Here is a 14,338-nt window from a genome sequence, read left to right on the forward strand (position 1 = left end):
CTGAATAGGTCTTGCCAATCCCTTCTGGCCTGCAATGTTTCTGTTGAAAAATCAGCTGACAGTTATGGGATCTCCCTTGTAGATAACAAGTTTTTCCCTTGCTACTTTTAAGATTCTCTTTTCATCTTTAAACGTTGGCATTTTAATTATGGTGTGCATTGGTATGGGGCTCTTTGAGTTCATCTTATTTGGGACTCTGCACTTCCTGGACTGGTATGTCTATTTCCTTCACCAGGTTAGGGAAGTTTTCAGTCATTGTTTTTTCAACTAGGTTTTCAATCCTTTACTCTTCTCCTTCTGGTACTCCCATTATGTGAATGTTGTTATGCTTGACGTTTTCCCAGAAGTCCCTTGAACTATCCTCAGTTTTCAAATTCTTTCTTTTTGCTGTTCTTATTGGATGTTTTCCACTACCTTCCCTCCCAAATTGCTGATTTGATTCTCTGCTTTACCTAATCTGGCATTGAATCCTTATAATGTGTTCTTCATTTCAGTTACTGTATTCTTCATTTCTGTGTTTTTTTTCATGGTTTCTGTCTCTTTGTTGAAGTTCTCACTGAGTTTACCTATTCTTCCCCTAATTTCATTGAGCATCCTTATAACCAGTGTTTTGAACTCAGTATCTGGTAGAGCACTTGCCTACATTTTCTTTAGTTCTTCTTTTTGGAGTTTTGTCCTATGCTTTAATTTGGGGCATGTTTCTCTGACTTCTCATTTTGGCAGCCTCACTGTGTTTGTTTTTATATATGTTAGGTAGATTAGCCATGTCTTCCAGTCTTGGCAGAGTGGCTTTATGTCAGTGTCCTGTTGGTGTCCTAGTGGCACAGTATCCCTAGTTACCTGAGCCAGGTGTTCCAGAAGTGTCTCCCATGTGAGTTATATGTGTCCTCCTATTAATAGCTGAGCCTTGATTGCTGTTGGCATGTCAGTGGGTGGGACTGACTCTCAGGCTGACTAGATATAAGAATTGGCTGTGACTTCAATGGATAAGCTGTTGTGTGGGGACTCACCTCACGAGGTGGGAATTGCTTTAGCATGGCTTTGGAGCCTGCCAAGTCTGCCCATTGGATGTGTTGTTTGTGGTGCTGGCTGGGTATTGCTCTGGTGTGGTCTGAAGCTGGCCACTGGGTGTGTTGGTTCTGGAGCTTCTTGGGAGGCCTCCTTTGCAGGCCAAGCTCAGCTGCGGGCTTTTCTGGTCTGGAGCCACCATGCAGCAGCTACAAAGTAGCTACAGTTGGTTGTCACCTGTATTGGGCTTGGAGGCAACCAGGAAAGGCTATGTTGCAAACTGAGGCTGGCTACACTAATGACAGGCTTTGGGCCACTTAGCAAGTAGCACAAGGCATACCAAGGTCAGCTGCTGCTTGTTTGGGGTTTGTGGACATTTGAGAGATTTTAGGAAAGGATGTAGTACCAGGTGAGGTAGGCTGCTTGTGTGGAAAATTCACTGGAAGAAGTTTGGGCCAGGTGGGCAAGTTGGGTGGGGAAGGGCAAACAGTGTTAACGGAACATTCAGATTTGGTGCTTGCCTGTGCCTGTCAGCTGGGTAGGGGGAGTACTCAACAAGGGAACAATGATGTCTGCCAGCAGTTTCATCCTTGAGAGAGCTGACCCAGCCCCTGACCCTCCAGCTCTTGCCCTGAAGCTAGACAATTTAGTTCCTCCTTGTATGTCCTTGGTGCTTTTCAAGATGCCGTCCTTGCACTGGAGCCCAGAGAGAATGCGTTTGTGAGCAAGTGAGTCTATGCTTGGGCCATTTAAGACCTGCAGTGCCTAGGGCTCTAGTAGTATAGTGTCTCACTCAGACACAATCCCTGCCAGTTTTCACAGCTGAATATAGGGATTCCTCTTCCCAGAACTGGTGCCCTGGTCTGGGGAGCCCAGTTTTAGGCTGGGACCCCTTGCTCCTTGTTGGGGGTGGGGGACTCTGCAGCTGAGATATCTCTTCCATTGCTTAACTGACACACTGTGGCTGTGGGGCTAGCTTGTTTCTTGACTTCACCTCTCTAACCAGTCTCCGCAAGACTTCTTCGCTAGATCCTTAGTTACAGCAATTGCGTTCAGCTAGTGTTCAAGTGGTTCTCAGTGGGTGTTCTATAATTTAGTTGTAATTCTGTTGTGGTTGTGAGAAGAGGTGAGTCCAGCATTTACCTATTCTTCCATTTGACCAGAAGGCTCTGCTTTCATGTTTAAATTACATTGATTGGGAAAATTGTTAGCTGCAGGTCTTTGCTTTTGAACAAGTCAATGATCACTTAGTTGTCTGTGTATTCTTGCCAAATTCTCGACATTGGCCTGAGAGAAAGAGGAATAGAATCTACTCAGGGTTTGTCAGCAGCCTCAACAGAACACCCTCATCAAGGGCACTGAGCTCCATCAGATGGTTTCAAGTTGGCCTTTTATCAGCTAATTCAAATGAATGAACAGTTTGCTCAAAAACACAAAATTGTACCTCATGATCTGCCTTCAAGTCACAGTTCATTAAGAGAGTTTTCATTTCCAGTTGGCTAAAGGAATATTATGAATTTTAAAACCTCAATTCTATACCTCCAGCCCCTTGTTGAATGGACATTTATCAAGGAATAACAGAAAACGATCAGCTTCAAGTTGGCACTTATCTCTGTCAACCCTTGTATTTTTCCCTTCATATCTACAGTGTTCCTATTTAGAACTACTCCGAAGAGGCCCGTGTCTGTGAGGGAGGGGGAGCGGATGTGGGCCCCTCCACTGCTGTGCCAGGTTCAGGCCACTGGCCCTCCTGCTAGAAAGCTGTCCTTCAGCTCCTGCGCACAGGTGCCCTGAAGCTGACTGCTCGATTTGGTGACTTCCCTGCCTGCCCCTGGGAGTCTGCGGCATCTTCACTTCCCTTTATGTGCCAGGCTGCTTCGCCTGATGGCTGCTCTCAGCTCCAAGTTTTCAGAGTCTTCACCTGCCACCTGCTGTATCCAAACTACCTGGCTGAATTTCAGTTGTGATTCTGAAAAGCCCGAGTCTTTGCAAAATCACGTTAAGAACCAATAATCAGAATCCTTTCATTTAAATTCTCTCCATCCTGTTAAGTTTCCTGTCTACTTAAATCTGTCAACATCCTTCACTTTTCTTGATTTTTAAGACTTGTGTTCAGGAAAACAGGAATAGCAATGGGAGGGTAAAATGCACATTTCAGCGATACACACGAGAACAATTTATTCCCACACTGTGTATGGATAACACTTTTTTCCCCAATGTCTGTAAACAGGGCCTGGTTCATGGTTCTAATTAATTAACTTTATTAAGTTGGAACTGAAAGGAGGTGGCAACTTAAGGAAATAAAAAGCAGTGGACCTCACAGACTACTTCCATATAACTGCTTTTTAACTGAAGGTAAAAGACCAGTCACTTACTTACTGCAGATAATAAAGCTAAATAGATGCTGAGATCGACTGCATAGCACAGTCTATTTCCAGCTCATCCACAGAATATGCTAACTGCAAAAAAGGAGTGATTTTTCTCATTGAGTGCAAGTAGCAAGTTTATTTTCTTTGATATAGAATTAACAAAGTTAATTTGATGCCCCAAATAAAATACAATTGTAACATTTGCATCAGAAAACTTTCCTTGAAACATTTCTTCAGATCTTTGTTAAAATTATTGATCGTTAGATCAAAGAAACAGCAATTTCAAGTTTGTTTGCAGCAATCAAAAAAATTCATTGCTTGGGAAGTTTCAAAATGGTAATTCTATACCAGAGTCATAATTACGGGGTCGGGAGAGGGGCGGCGTGGGGTGTGCTCCTCAGCTGAGAGTGTCAGCAGCACTGTAACACCTTGTGTGTCCAACTTTATGCAAAAGCTTGTGCATTTTGCAGAGTGTATTTCTAGCACATCACTTTTGGAAATATGCTCAATGGTCTTACAGTTTCTTACAGGTCTAATGAACATGAATCCAATGATGGTAAGGAGCTTACCAATCGTTTCCTCACAGCTCTGTTATATTCAGTTTCATGTCTTTGATACTATGCTAATAGCATATTCCCAATTCAAGGAAAATCTGGGCCTATATAAGTAACATGCATGGATATGTAGCAAGACTTGAGGTTTGAAGATTTGATGTTTACTGATGTGGAAAATAGTAAAGTAAACATTACAGTTGACTTAGAAACTTGCTATTTTCTTAAGGACCCATTTCTGAACACATGGCCACGTCCCTGTTCTCTGAAATGTGCGTATAATTTAACCCCCAAATATAGAACACATAAATACCAGATGATGAATATACATTAAAGCCCATCACAACCTTGATTACGTCACAACCTCAAGTCCATAGGAAAAGCATTGCAATTGTGTATTTAGCTTTGTTTTTCTAATATATATAATTTAAAATTGTATAAAGTAGCATATAAAAAGCAATTTTTCCAAGTGTTAGAGCTCAGAGCATGCCTTGATATTTGGTGTGATCATTTTTTTTTAATTTTTTTTTACCAGTTTAATTTATAAAGCTCGTAATCTTGCCAGCAGGGCTTCAACTTCAGGAATAGATTCATTTTTAGAAACAGAGCCAAGAAGTTCCATTTCCTTTTTTCTGTTGCTTTCCACATTGCAGGCTTCCTTCCTCTCAGCTGCCTTGATCCTCCCTGCAGACGCGTGAGTGTCTAGATTATAATTAAGCTCCTTGGTGACTGGAACCCTCGTTGAGTTGCAACTGATACTGCAGTGTGAACGTGACCCTTCTGTCAACTGCACTTTCTGGTTTTCTGCAGTGAGGAAGAAACATAACATTTATCACTGTGAAAAGCAAGGAATGTGTAGATTACAAAATATAATTTTAAAATAATTATTCTCAATAAACAAATTCTCTTAGCTATATTAAGCTAAAAGTATTCAACAGAGTACGGTAGATTTAAAATGAACACACAGAGGTTAAGAATAAACTGAAGTATAAACAGACAATCATTTCATTAGCACTTATGCTTATTTCTTTCTTCCTTTATGCCCAAAATGGCCATCACTCAGTTATTATCAAAGCTTGGTTCTGTATTTCACTCAGACGTCTGCTCAAATGCCATGTAAAGGAAGAGGTCTGCTCTCACCAACCATCTAAAATGACATTCTTCTCACCATAGCATCTCCTTACCCCCTTGCCTTTCTCTCCACAAAACTCATAACCACTGGACACATTTTGTAATTGTTTATTTGCCCATTGTCTATCACTTTATTACAATGTAAGCTGAGACATCAGGAACATTGTTTTAAGTACTGCTGTAACTTTCGTGGCTAAAATGGCCCTGGGGCAAAGTAGGTATTCAATAAATACACATTGGGTAAAGAAATCATTTCCATACTCTTATCACTCAAGATAAGCATTAGTTTGAATAATGATGAATTAATTTCCTTTTGGAACAAAATCAAGGAGAAAAGTTTCTAACAGGAATTTAAAAAGTCGACAATTTCCCCTAAAATAAATATTGAATTTGGCAAGCAAATTGTTAAAACTTCTTGGCAAAATGGAATTGCCATAACTTAATCGTCAAATATATATACCGTGTACAGACATAAATCCATATTTTCTTTTTTTTTTTTTTTTGGTAAGTGACAGTGATGACGACTTATCAAGGCTCTAAGGAGAGAGTTGCAACAGCTAAGGACTAAATAGCTCTGGCTGATTGACTTTTCCAAAGAACACTAGAGTTTCTTTTAATTAACTGACTCTCACATTGCACAACCTCGTGAGCAATCTCTCACAGAGCTCCAACTTTGAAAAAACAGACACCCTCAATATTCATGTAACCTTGAAAATGGCTTCAACAAACTTGACATGACATTTAAAGTTTTTTGGTTATTCGCTGAGAGATGTTCCATTATCCCAATAGTAATGACTCTGGAGCACAAGCAGTCACTCATGACAGTGTGTTTTATGTGAATGCTGAAAATTCCAACCGAAAACAGCTTGTACATTAAAAGGTGGCTGCTGGAGATATTTACTGCACTGTCACTTCCTGACCAGGGGCTCTCCAGTGATGGATGAGTGTTTTACACACTTTCTTGGACAATCTCAACAAATTTTAGAAGTATGATCACCCTTTAGCTGTTGGAAGAAAATAAATATACTTTTCCTATCACCTTCTCTATCAGGTGGGTAATTGTTACCTAAAAATCAACATCTAATGGAGCAGCAGTTTTCTCTTAGAGCAGTTTGTGCCCTAACAGTTTCTAAGGATCCTCGTAGGTTTGCAGGAGAGGGCATAGCAGGCATGGGGTTCCTGCATCCCCATGACCACACACATTGATTTATTTTCTAGCATGCACCCCCTTTTCCCAAAATGTGTTGGAAAACCACATTCGTTGCTAAATATAAGTTTTTATAGTTAGCTTATTGCTCCTTCCCCCAGATGGTCCTATCTTTTCTTGTTATTTGACTTCTTGTAAGTGACTCTATCATGAAGATATAATAAACCCGCTTATTCTGTGACTGGGCAACTCCAGTCAAATGTCTGATGTCAGAGAAGAGGTCAGATGGGCTAAAATGCAGGTCTATAACATATAAGTTATTCTGTACCTTCCGTGGCTATTGAGCAGCAAGCCCAACCCCAGTGAGGCAGAGCGGAGAGAGCACAGGATTTTAAGGTCAATCTGGGTTGAAATCCAAGCTCTACCACTTGGCTCCCCAGGTTACTTAATCTCCCTGGATTTCAGGTTCTAATAATCAACCTCACAGAGTACTTGTGAGAATTAAAGGAAATAATGTGAATGACTCCCAGTTTTCCTTCTCCCTTTCAAAGCTTTCCAAGGGAGGCATCTACCTCCCAAGACTTAGAGGACTTTTCCAGATGCTCCAACCTTTGTGATTTTCTGGTGACTGCAACAGTCAGGGCTGAAATAACATTGTATTAATAGCTTGTACTTATGTGGCACCTTTACTCGTAAAGCATCTGTTGCACTTTGCACATTACCACCCTCATTTTATAGACTGAGAGGCGGGAGCAGAGGGAGGTTAAGTCATCGCTTAGACTTCAGCACCGAGCGACTCAGTGGCAGCAGCCCAGTGCTGCCTCCAGAGATTCCTAGACTGTCTCAAAGAAATTTGAAAAGCTTTTTGCCAAGGAAAAATGCTAAGTAATTCAAAGCTAAGTTTCCTAATAACTTAGCTTTGAATGTCCTGTACTTCATACTTCAAAATGCTTTCTCTATGCTTGATCTTAGCCAAATGGCGGAGAAGTGATTTTCAAAATGCTTTCTGACACGTTCAATCCTCCCAGTAACTTTGAAGGGCAGGTAGTATACCTACGTAAACTACCTCAGCACACAGTATGTCCAACGTCACACGTGTACTTCTTTCCTTTCTTGGTCCCACTTAAATTCACAATTATAAACTTCAAGTACAACCTTCATCCCCCTACAATCCCCTCCTCCATGCACCCCTCCCATCTCCTAGACAACTATTTCACACCTTCTGCTTTCTTTTCCAACATCCAGCATGATCGCCTTCACTCTCATTTCACATATTCATAGAAGCGATTAGAGAGAACAAGCCCCCATAAGCTCTCCCTGTCTACCCACTGAATGCACAAACACCCTTCCCCACTGTTAGGGTCTGCTCTGCGTGCCCCTCTGAGGGCAGCGCCTCAAGGGCAGCACCTCTGCTACTCTTGCTTGTCTACTCAAGGACATGCCTCTGGCCACTGTGTCCTTGCTACCACTTCACAGAAGCTTCCCTCTTCCTGTGACCAGTCTCCTCAGCACACAAATATGTTGTATGGATAATAACCTTAACCTTAAGAGAAAAGAATCCTTTGATTTTGACTCCACATCCTGGTCCATTTACCACCTCTGTTGTTGACTGACTCACAGCAGAACCCCTCAGCACCGGCCTTCCTTACTTTCTCAGTTCCATGCTCCCCAGTTTTATCTTGAACCCACTCCCATCATGCTTTTGACCCTTAACTCTTCTGAAGCAGCTCCTGCCAAGGCCAATAAACGGCATGTTGCTAAAAACAAGGATTGTATATACCCACTCGGATATTTTGGTTGTCTTTACTCAACCTATACCAGATCTAAGGATGAAATGCCCGCAGAGCCTGGGTTTTCTTTCAGAGTTTGCTCTTTGAACTTGCTCCAAGGCTGAGGTAGATAACAATGGGAGGACCAAAGCAGGCAAGAGCATTCTTCCCTTCTGAGAACACTCCACAAATAGCTGGGAGCACGCTTAAGGGACAAAGTGATAAGAGAAAAAAACCAAGCTGGTATTTAACTCCTCTGTGGCTTCAGATAGAGAATCTTTCATGAGAAGAAACAGACAAGGCGAGATAAAAAGAGGCCATTCCTGAGACCACTGAATAAATAAGAAAGAAAGTGCACAAGGGTTTCTCTAGCAATGAGCTTATGGCGCTGTCAGAAGTTTCTAGACAACAACTCCAGCCCTCACATTTATCTCTCAGCATCCCAGCAGCCCCCATGCAGGTCCCCAGACATGGGAGATCCAACATATAGAACAGAGGGAGCCACACTTTAAATTGCAACGCAGATAAATGAAGTTGGGTTGGAGGTGTCTTCTATCCCACTGCAACTAGAGAATTTTTTACAGTTAGAGGAAGGTCCCAACATGAAAGTTCACTTATATATAAAAATGTTATTGTAATATTGGTTGAAGGCCAAGTGTCTTTTGCTATAACTATTACTTTAAAAGTCCCCTGTTAATGGCTTCATGTGGGCTGAACTAGAGACCCAAATTCCACACACTTAACTGCAATTAAAACATGCACTTAATTTCTAGAAGGTTCATTTCAAACATCCAGGAGGTGCCACAACCCTTTACATTGGGAAGAACTCCATATAGGTGCTCAAAGGCATGACATAAATTGTAATGTAGGCCAGTGGGTTTGTCCTTGTCATAAGAAATTAGAAAGTTCCATACGAAATGACCTACCTTGGACACATAAAGTCTTTCTTTCTTTTTTTTTTAAAGATTCTATTTATTTTATTTTTAGAGAGGGAAGGGAGGGAGAGAGGGGGAGAGAGAGAGAGAGAGAGAGAGAGAGAGAGAGAGAGAGAGAGGGAGGGAGAGAGAGAGAGAGAGAGAAACATCGATGTACAGTTGCTGGGGGCCTTGGCCTGCAACCCAGGCACGTGCCCTGACTGGGAATTGAACCTGCGACACTTTGGTTCGCAGCCTGTGCTCAATACACTGAGCTATACCAGCCAGAGCGATAAAGTCTTTCAATCAAAGATAAGACTGGGGTATCAAGAAAAAGAGAAGCATTTTCTATTTCTCATCAATTCAAATCCTTATCAATAGTTTTTTTTTTTTAATGGAAAACTAAAAACATTAAGACAAAGCAGAATGACTGTTTAACTCTCCTAAGAGAGAAAATTTGTGCCATTATTTTGTGAATTGAAGACAAGGCTGTTATTCCCTTCCACCCCCCACCCCAAGATATTACAGTTGGTGTCTGTTAAGAGAAGTATGATCTACCTAGGACCACTGACAATATTCAAAGCCACTGGTGAGCAGCAAGGCCCAGCTGCTATTCTTAGTACCAGGCCAGTAAGAGAATCCTGTCCATACATCTTGTGTTTATGTTTCTGTAGAAATAAATAGGATGAATATACATGCTATTTTCACTTAACATACAAAAGCTCACTGATTTCATTGTATTTTGTCCTATGATTTTTACTATAAGAATTGATTCTGGAGTCTCACCACAGCTTTTTCCCCCACCTGAAAATGAAGGAAAAGTCGAAAATCATTGAAAAGTTGAATGGCTCTTAAGTACGGATAACTCACTAGACTTAAATATGAGAATAAAAGCCTTAAACTGCATCAGTGTTGGGTCCCACATGGCCTTTGGCAGATTAGAGATTTGGATGACAAAGAAAACTAAAAAAACCAGAGAAACAAAACCCCCACCATCCTGAGCTAACATTTCCATTGTTTTCTGAGTAACACAAAAGACAGATAAAACCAGGAAAATTGCTGACACAAAAAAGTAACTCTAAATATATGCAGCTTGGCATCAAATGAGGAAATATTTCCGCCACGAGTTCTGCCTCTTGAGCTAAGAAGGCACGGCTGCCGCCCGGGCTGACAGCCCTTGGGGAGAACCCTCGCGGAGGCAGCAAGTATCAGTTATGGTTCAGAGAGAGGCATGATTCCCTTTAAGTCAGTATTGATCCCCCATCACATTGTGGTTCTAATGGGCATGAGCTTCTTAGAAGTGCCAACTCTCAGATGAAATATGAAATTGAGCTCCTGCCTTTTGTGGTCAGCCGCGAGCCCGTGGCAGCTTTGACAGGAGGACGGATATGGAGCTCCGGTGTCCGACACGGACTGCGTTCAGTCAGGCTTCCTGGAATTCGGTCTCTCCTCACAATCTTTTACCTTTCGCTCTTAACTGTTACTTTGGCCTGTACTAGGAACAGTTTGTTTCACCCCGGCAATGACTTGACTTTGGTGAGGGAAAAGTGATTCATAAATATAATTTTAAAGCACTACTGGGTCTACGAGATAGTAAAGTGTGTGACAAATATATGTTTTTAATCTATGCAACAACGGAAGTCAGTGCCGGCCGCCAGCAGCCCACATCCCTGTGGTTTTCCTTACTGCTGATTTACCGATGCGATAAATAATTGTCTTCCCTCAGCTTCATTTTGCTGTTTATTTTTCCTTTTATATTGAAAGTGTATAAAAATGATAAAAGGAGCAAAGGGGCATTTTGTATATAGTTAAAATCTTTCAGGAGTGCTAAGAAACTCTTATTGAAACCATATGTAAAAACAAAAAACAAAGCAAAACAATTACTTCCCCCATTCAAACAAAACAGACAAAGCAGAGGATGATAAATAAAAGGTATTGTGTCTCTGACTAGAAGAGGTACTTGACAATTAAACTAGATTTTTTTTTTTTAGAAAGTCATCAAATATACACTTCTATTCAGTCTTGTTCTAGGACACTGCCGTTTAGGTAAAACTTCAGAGACAGCACTGCCATTCTGCAGTTTCCTATGCGGAGCCTCCCTGACTGGCCACAGGGCTGGAAGGACCTGGCGATGGAGCAGGCTCCGGGGGAAGAACTGGAGACAAAGCTCCCGTCTTCAGGTTCCTGATTAGAATGCTCTCTCACAATAAAGCCCTTGACCATGCTTACTCTTCTGCTTTTTGATGATTCATTTTCAGTCGTCTTTGACCATTTATTCTACCTTTCAGCCCCTTGCCAAGCATGATGATGCCCATTTTTCTGTCCCTTCTACATTCTTTTGGCCAAGATCCCACAGCTGCAGTCACCTACTCTGGGAAGGAGCCGCCCCACTCTGTTTCGCAGCCCTACCAGGTGGGCTGCCACACTGTGCCCACCTCAGCCTCCCGAGCACTTGTCTCAGTGCCCTACCATTACTTCAGACCACGCATTTTCAAACCAGACTTCCACGTGCAAAGCAGTGTCCTCTTCATACTTAAAGCAACCACAGCACCTGTTTACCAGTGCCGCTATCTGCTCCCGACATCTGCCTCGGGTCACTGCACTTGTAGTCTCCAGTATGTGGCTTAGCAGCTATTACGTAAATATTTCTAAAGAATGGGAGTGCCTGTCAGCTGATGTATGACAGGTAGGAAGTACCTTGATAAGTTGATCTGGTGGTTTAAGAGAAAGAGGGCAGGAGATAATATAGGGCTATGATTTGATATTAGTGTTATTATATATATATATATATATATATATATATATATATATATATATGAAAAACTCATTACCTGTTATTTTAAATTTTTTTCAGTGACTTTTTCCCTAACAGATAGCTACTAACAACTCAGAAAACTGAGGTGTAGAGAAGTTCCCGGACTGTGAAAGCCCCACAGATCTTGCTAGTTGCCTCTGGCAAGCCTAACACAGAGCTGGTGCTGCCCAGGCTCTGGGGCATGTGATGGAGCTGACAAGACCAACATACTGGGAAATGGACAGAGCACTTTACATTTGAGAGGTTTCAGGAGGTCGATCCCTCATGCTGAGTGATGACAGGGAAGCTGTTGTTATATTGAAAAAATAACCAGCTAAATAAATACTATAGGACCTACATATTTTCCAGAAGTCATTTCTAAGCAGCATCTTATAGCATGATTTCAACTTTTTCCTTTATCTTTCATATTTCCTAATTCAGTATTTGTTAGAAACTTCCAATGCACAGGTGTTTCTTCTGAATAACAAGCTACTTCAACTCCATTTCACTTTGATTCATAGAATCATCAAATGTAGACTTATGCAAACTCAGGATTGGAAGAGCCTTAGTTACTTGGTAGAACTGTCTATCCAATGCTTGAGTTCCATCTATTTAGCATACTGTCAGGTGGTTGTCTAGCCTAAGTTTGAAGACTTCCAGTCATATCCTCATAATCATAGAAGGCCATGTATTCCTCCTTTGCACAGCTCTAATAATGAAAAGTTTTACCTTGTATTTTTCTGGAGTTTGCTTTACACACTGGCTCTACTCATTTTTCCCATTAGGGCTCTATTAAGTGAGTCTAATTCCTCTTCCACTCACCACCCCCTCAACCAGGAAAAGACAGAAATCACATTCCCCAAATTTCCTTGTCAAGCTAAACAGCCACAATTCCAATTGTTTTCCTCGAAATAATAGTGATGACAATTCATTAGCTACCACGTTAGGTACTGAGTCCTTGAAACATTTAGGATTGTGTCATTTTCATTATAAACATGCAAAATCATAGTTATTTAGTGGTTCAAAACTCTGGGAAGAACCAAACCCAACTACTGTATCCAGTACTATAAAACAATAGCATTGTATGAGCATAGAATCCTTTTGAATTCAACCTTTAAAAAACTTACCCTGTATACTTAATACTTGAGTCTGATTTTCACTATATGCCTAATAAAAATTTGCTTAAAACAGCCTGCTTCTATTCATTAGAGAATTCAAACCTGGCATAGCTGTGTGATGAAGACCATGTTAAATTCAAATAATTTTATGTCTGACTATGTACACAGAAATGCTCCTTTACTTCTGCACAGCCTGTCACTAAATATATTTTGTTAGCCATATCTAAAAGATAGTAATATGTTCAAGGAGTAAGAGAAACTCACATCTTCTAACTCTGATCTAACTTACTAGGTCACAACTCCATGTGGGCAAGGATCTTTCTGTTTTATTCACTGTTGTGTCCCAGGTATAGTAAGTCCTCACATACTGTCACTGATAGGTTCTTGGAAACAGCAACTTGGAGTGAAATGATGTATAGTGAAATGACATACAGTGAAATCCCAGGATCACACTCACCAGAGCTCATCCTGGCAGTTCAAGGCATAAGGTGGGAACCCACCCCAGACAGCATGCCCTTTCTTTGAAGGGCCAGCCCCACACACCTGCACGCACCCACGCTGGGACAATGTAGACACAACCGTTCACCTCACGCGCACGCATCTTTGGGAAGTGGGTGGAAACTGGAGTCCCTGGAGAAATCCACACAGTGGCCCTAGACGGAAATCCATTTTCCCCTTCATTAGCATTACAACAAAACAAGAGGGACTGAACAGTTATCTGAGGACTGGCTGTACTTGGAATGGTGGTGCCTGCCTCTCAATGAATGTTTGTACATTACTTCTTAAGCAACTGAACCTAAGCATAACATAATTTTACCACCTTGTTTAATGCTTTATAGTAATCCTTTAAAAAAACACTTCAGAATAACATTACCTAAATAACAAACAGATGACATATCATATAATTACGATTAATGGTATTTTTTGTGCTTTCTGGCCTCTTGAGGACATAGCAGTGAGTCTAAGACAGTTGTCCAATAGAAATATAATCAGTCAGCAAAGTAAGCCATATATGCACGTTAAAATTTTCTGGAAATCACATTAAATGTTGTGAGGAATCAGGTGGAATTAATTTTAAAGATGTATTTTACTGAACCAAATGTCAGCTTGCTAGTGCTCATCCTGGCAGTTTTAACATGTAAGCAAAATAAAATGTATTGATAAGATCTTTAACATTCTGTTTTGGGGGACATTAAGTCTTCAAAACCAAGTATCTGTTACATGTACAGCACCCTGTAGTCTCAGTCCAGACCAGCCGCATTTCCAGAGCTCAGGAGCACACACGGCTACCGGCTGCAGTACTGAGAGCACCGCTCTAACAGGAGTCTCTACCAGTGTGATCACCTGCAACACGTTTGGGTTGGATATCTTTGTAGAAACTTACAGTGATAATAACTTAACCTCAAATTTGATTCTGTACTATAAAAGACCTAATAATTATTAAAAGTAAATTAGAAATCATAAAAACTTAAACTCTACTTAAAAGTTAAAGTTCAAATTAGAATAATCCATACCCTAATGGAAATTAATATTGTCC

The 14,338-nt window shown here is 41.1% G+C and overlaps 1 protein-coding gene across 4 annotated transcripts in view; it reads right to left on the reverse strand.

Moving 5' to 3' along the window:
• Positions 1 to 3,493: 3,493 nt before the first annotated feature.
• DIAPH3 (diaphanous related formin 3) overlaps positions 3,494 to 14,338 on the reverse strand; it is a 465,949-nt gene continuing 455,104 nt past the window's right edge. For 3 of the 4 annotated variants that reach the window (XM_045839232.1, XM_045839231.1, XM_045839234.1), the window contains one exon: positions 3,494 to 4,732. In XM_045839232.1, the coding sequence (XP_045695188.1) occupies positions 4,470 to 4,732 (263 nt within the window). In that variant the 3' untranslated portion in view covers positions 3,494 to 4,469. The remainder of the gene's footprint in view (positions 4,733 to 14,338) is intronic. The other variant, XM_045839233.1, reaches the window with a different exon arrangement.

The sequence above is a fragment of the Phyllostomus hastatus genome, unplaced genomic scaffold (genome assembly GCF_019186645.2).
Source record: "Phyllostomus hastatus isolate PE091 unplaced genomic scaffold, TTU_PhHast_1.1 phas_contig_29, whole genome shotgun sequence".
In the NCBI taxonomy this organism is placed as follows: domain Eukaryota; kingdom Metazoa; phylum Chordata; class Mammalia; order Chiroptera; family Phyllostomidae; genus Phyllostomus; species Phyllostomus hastatus.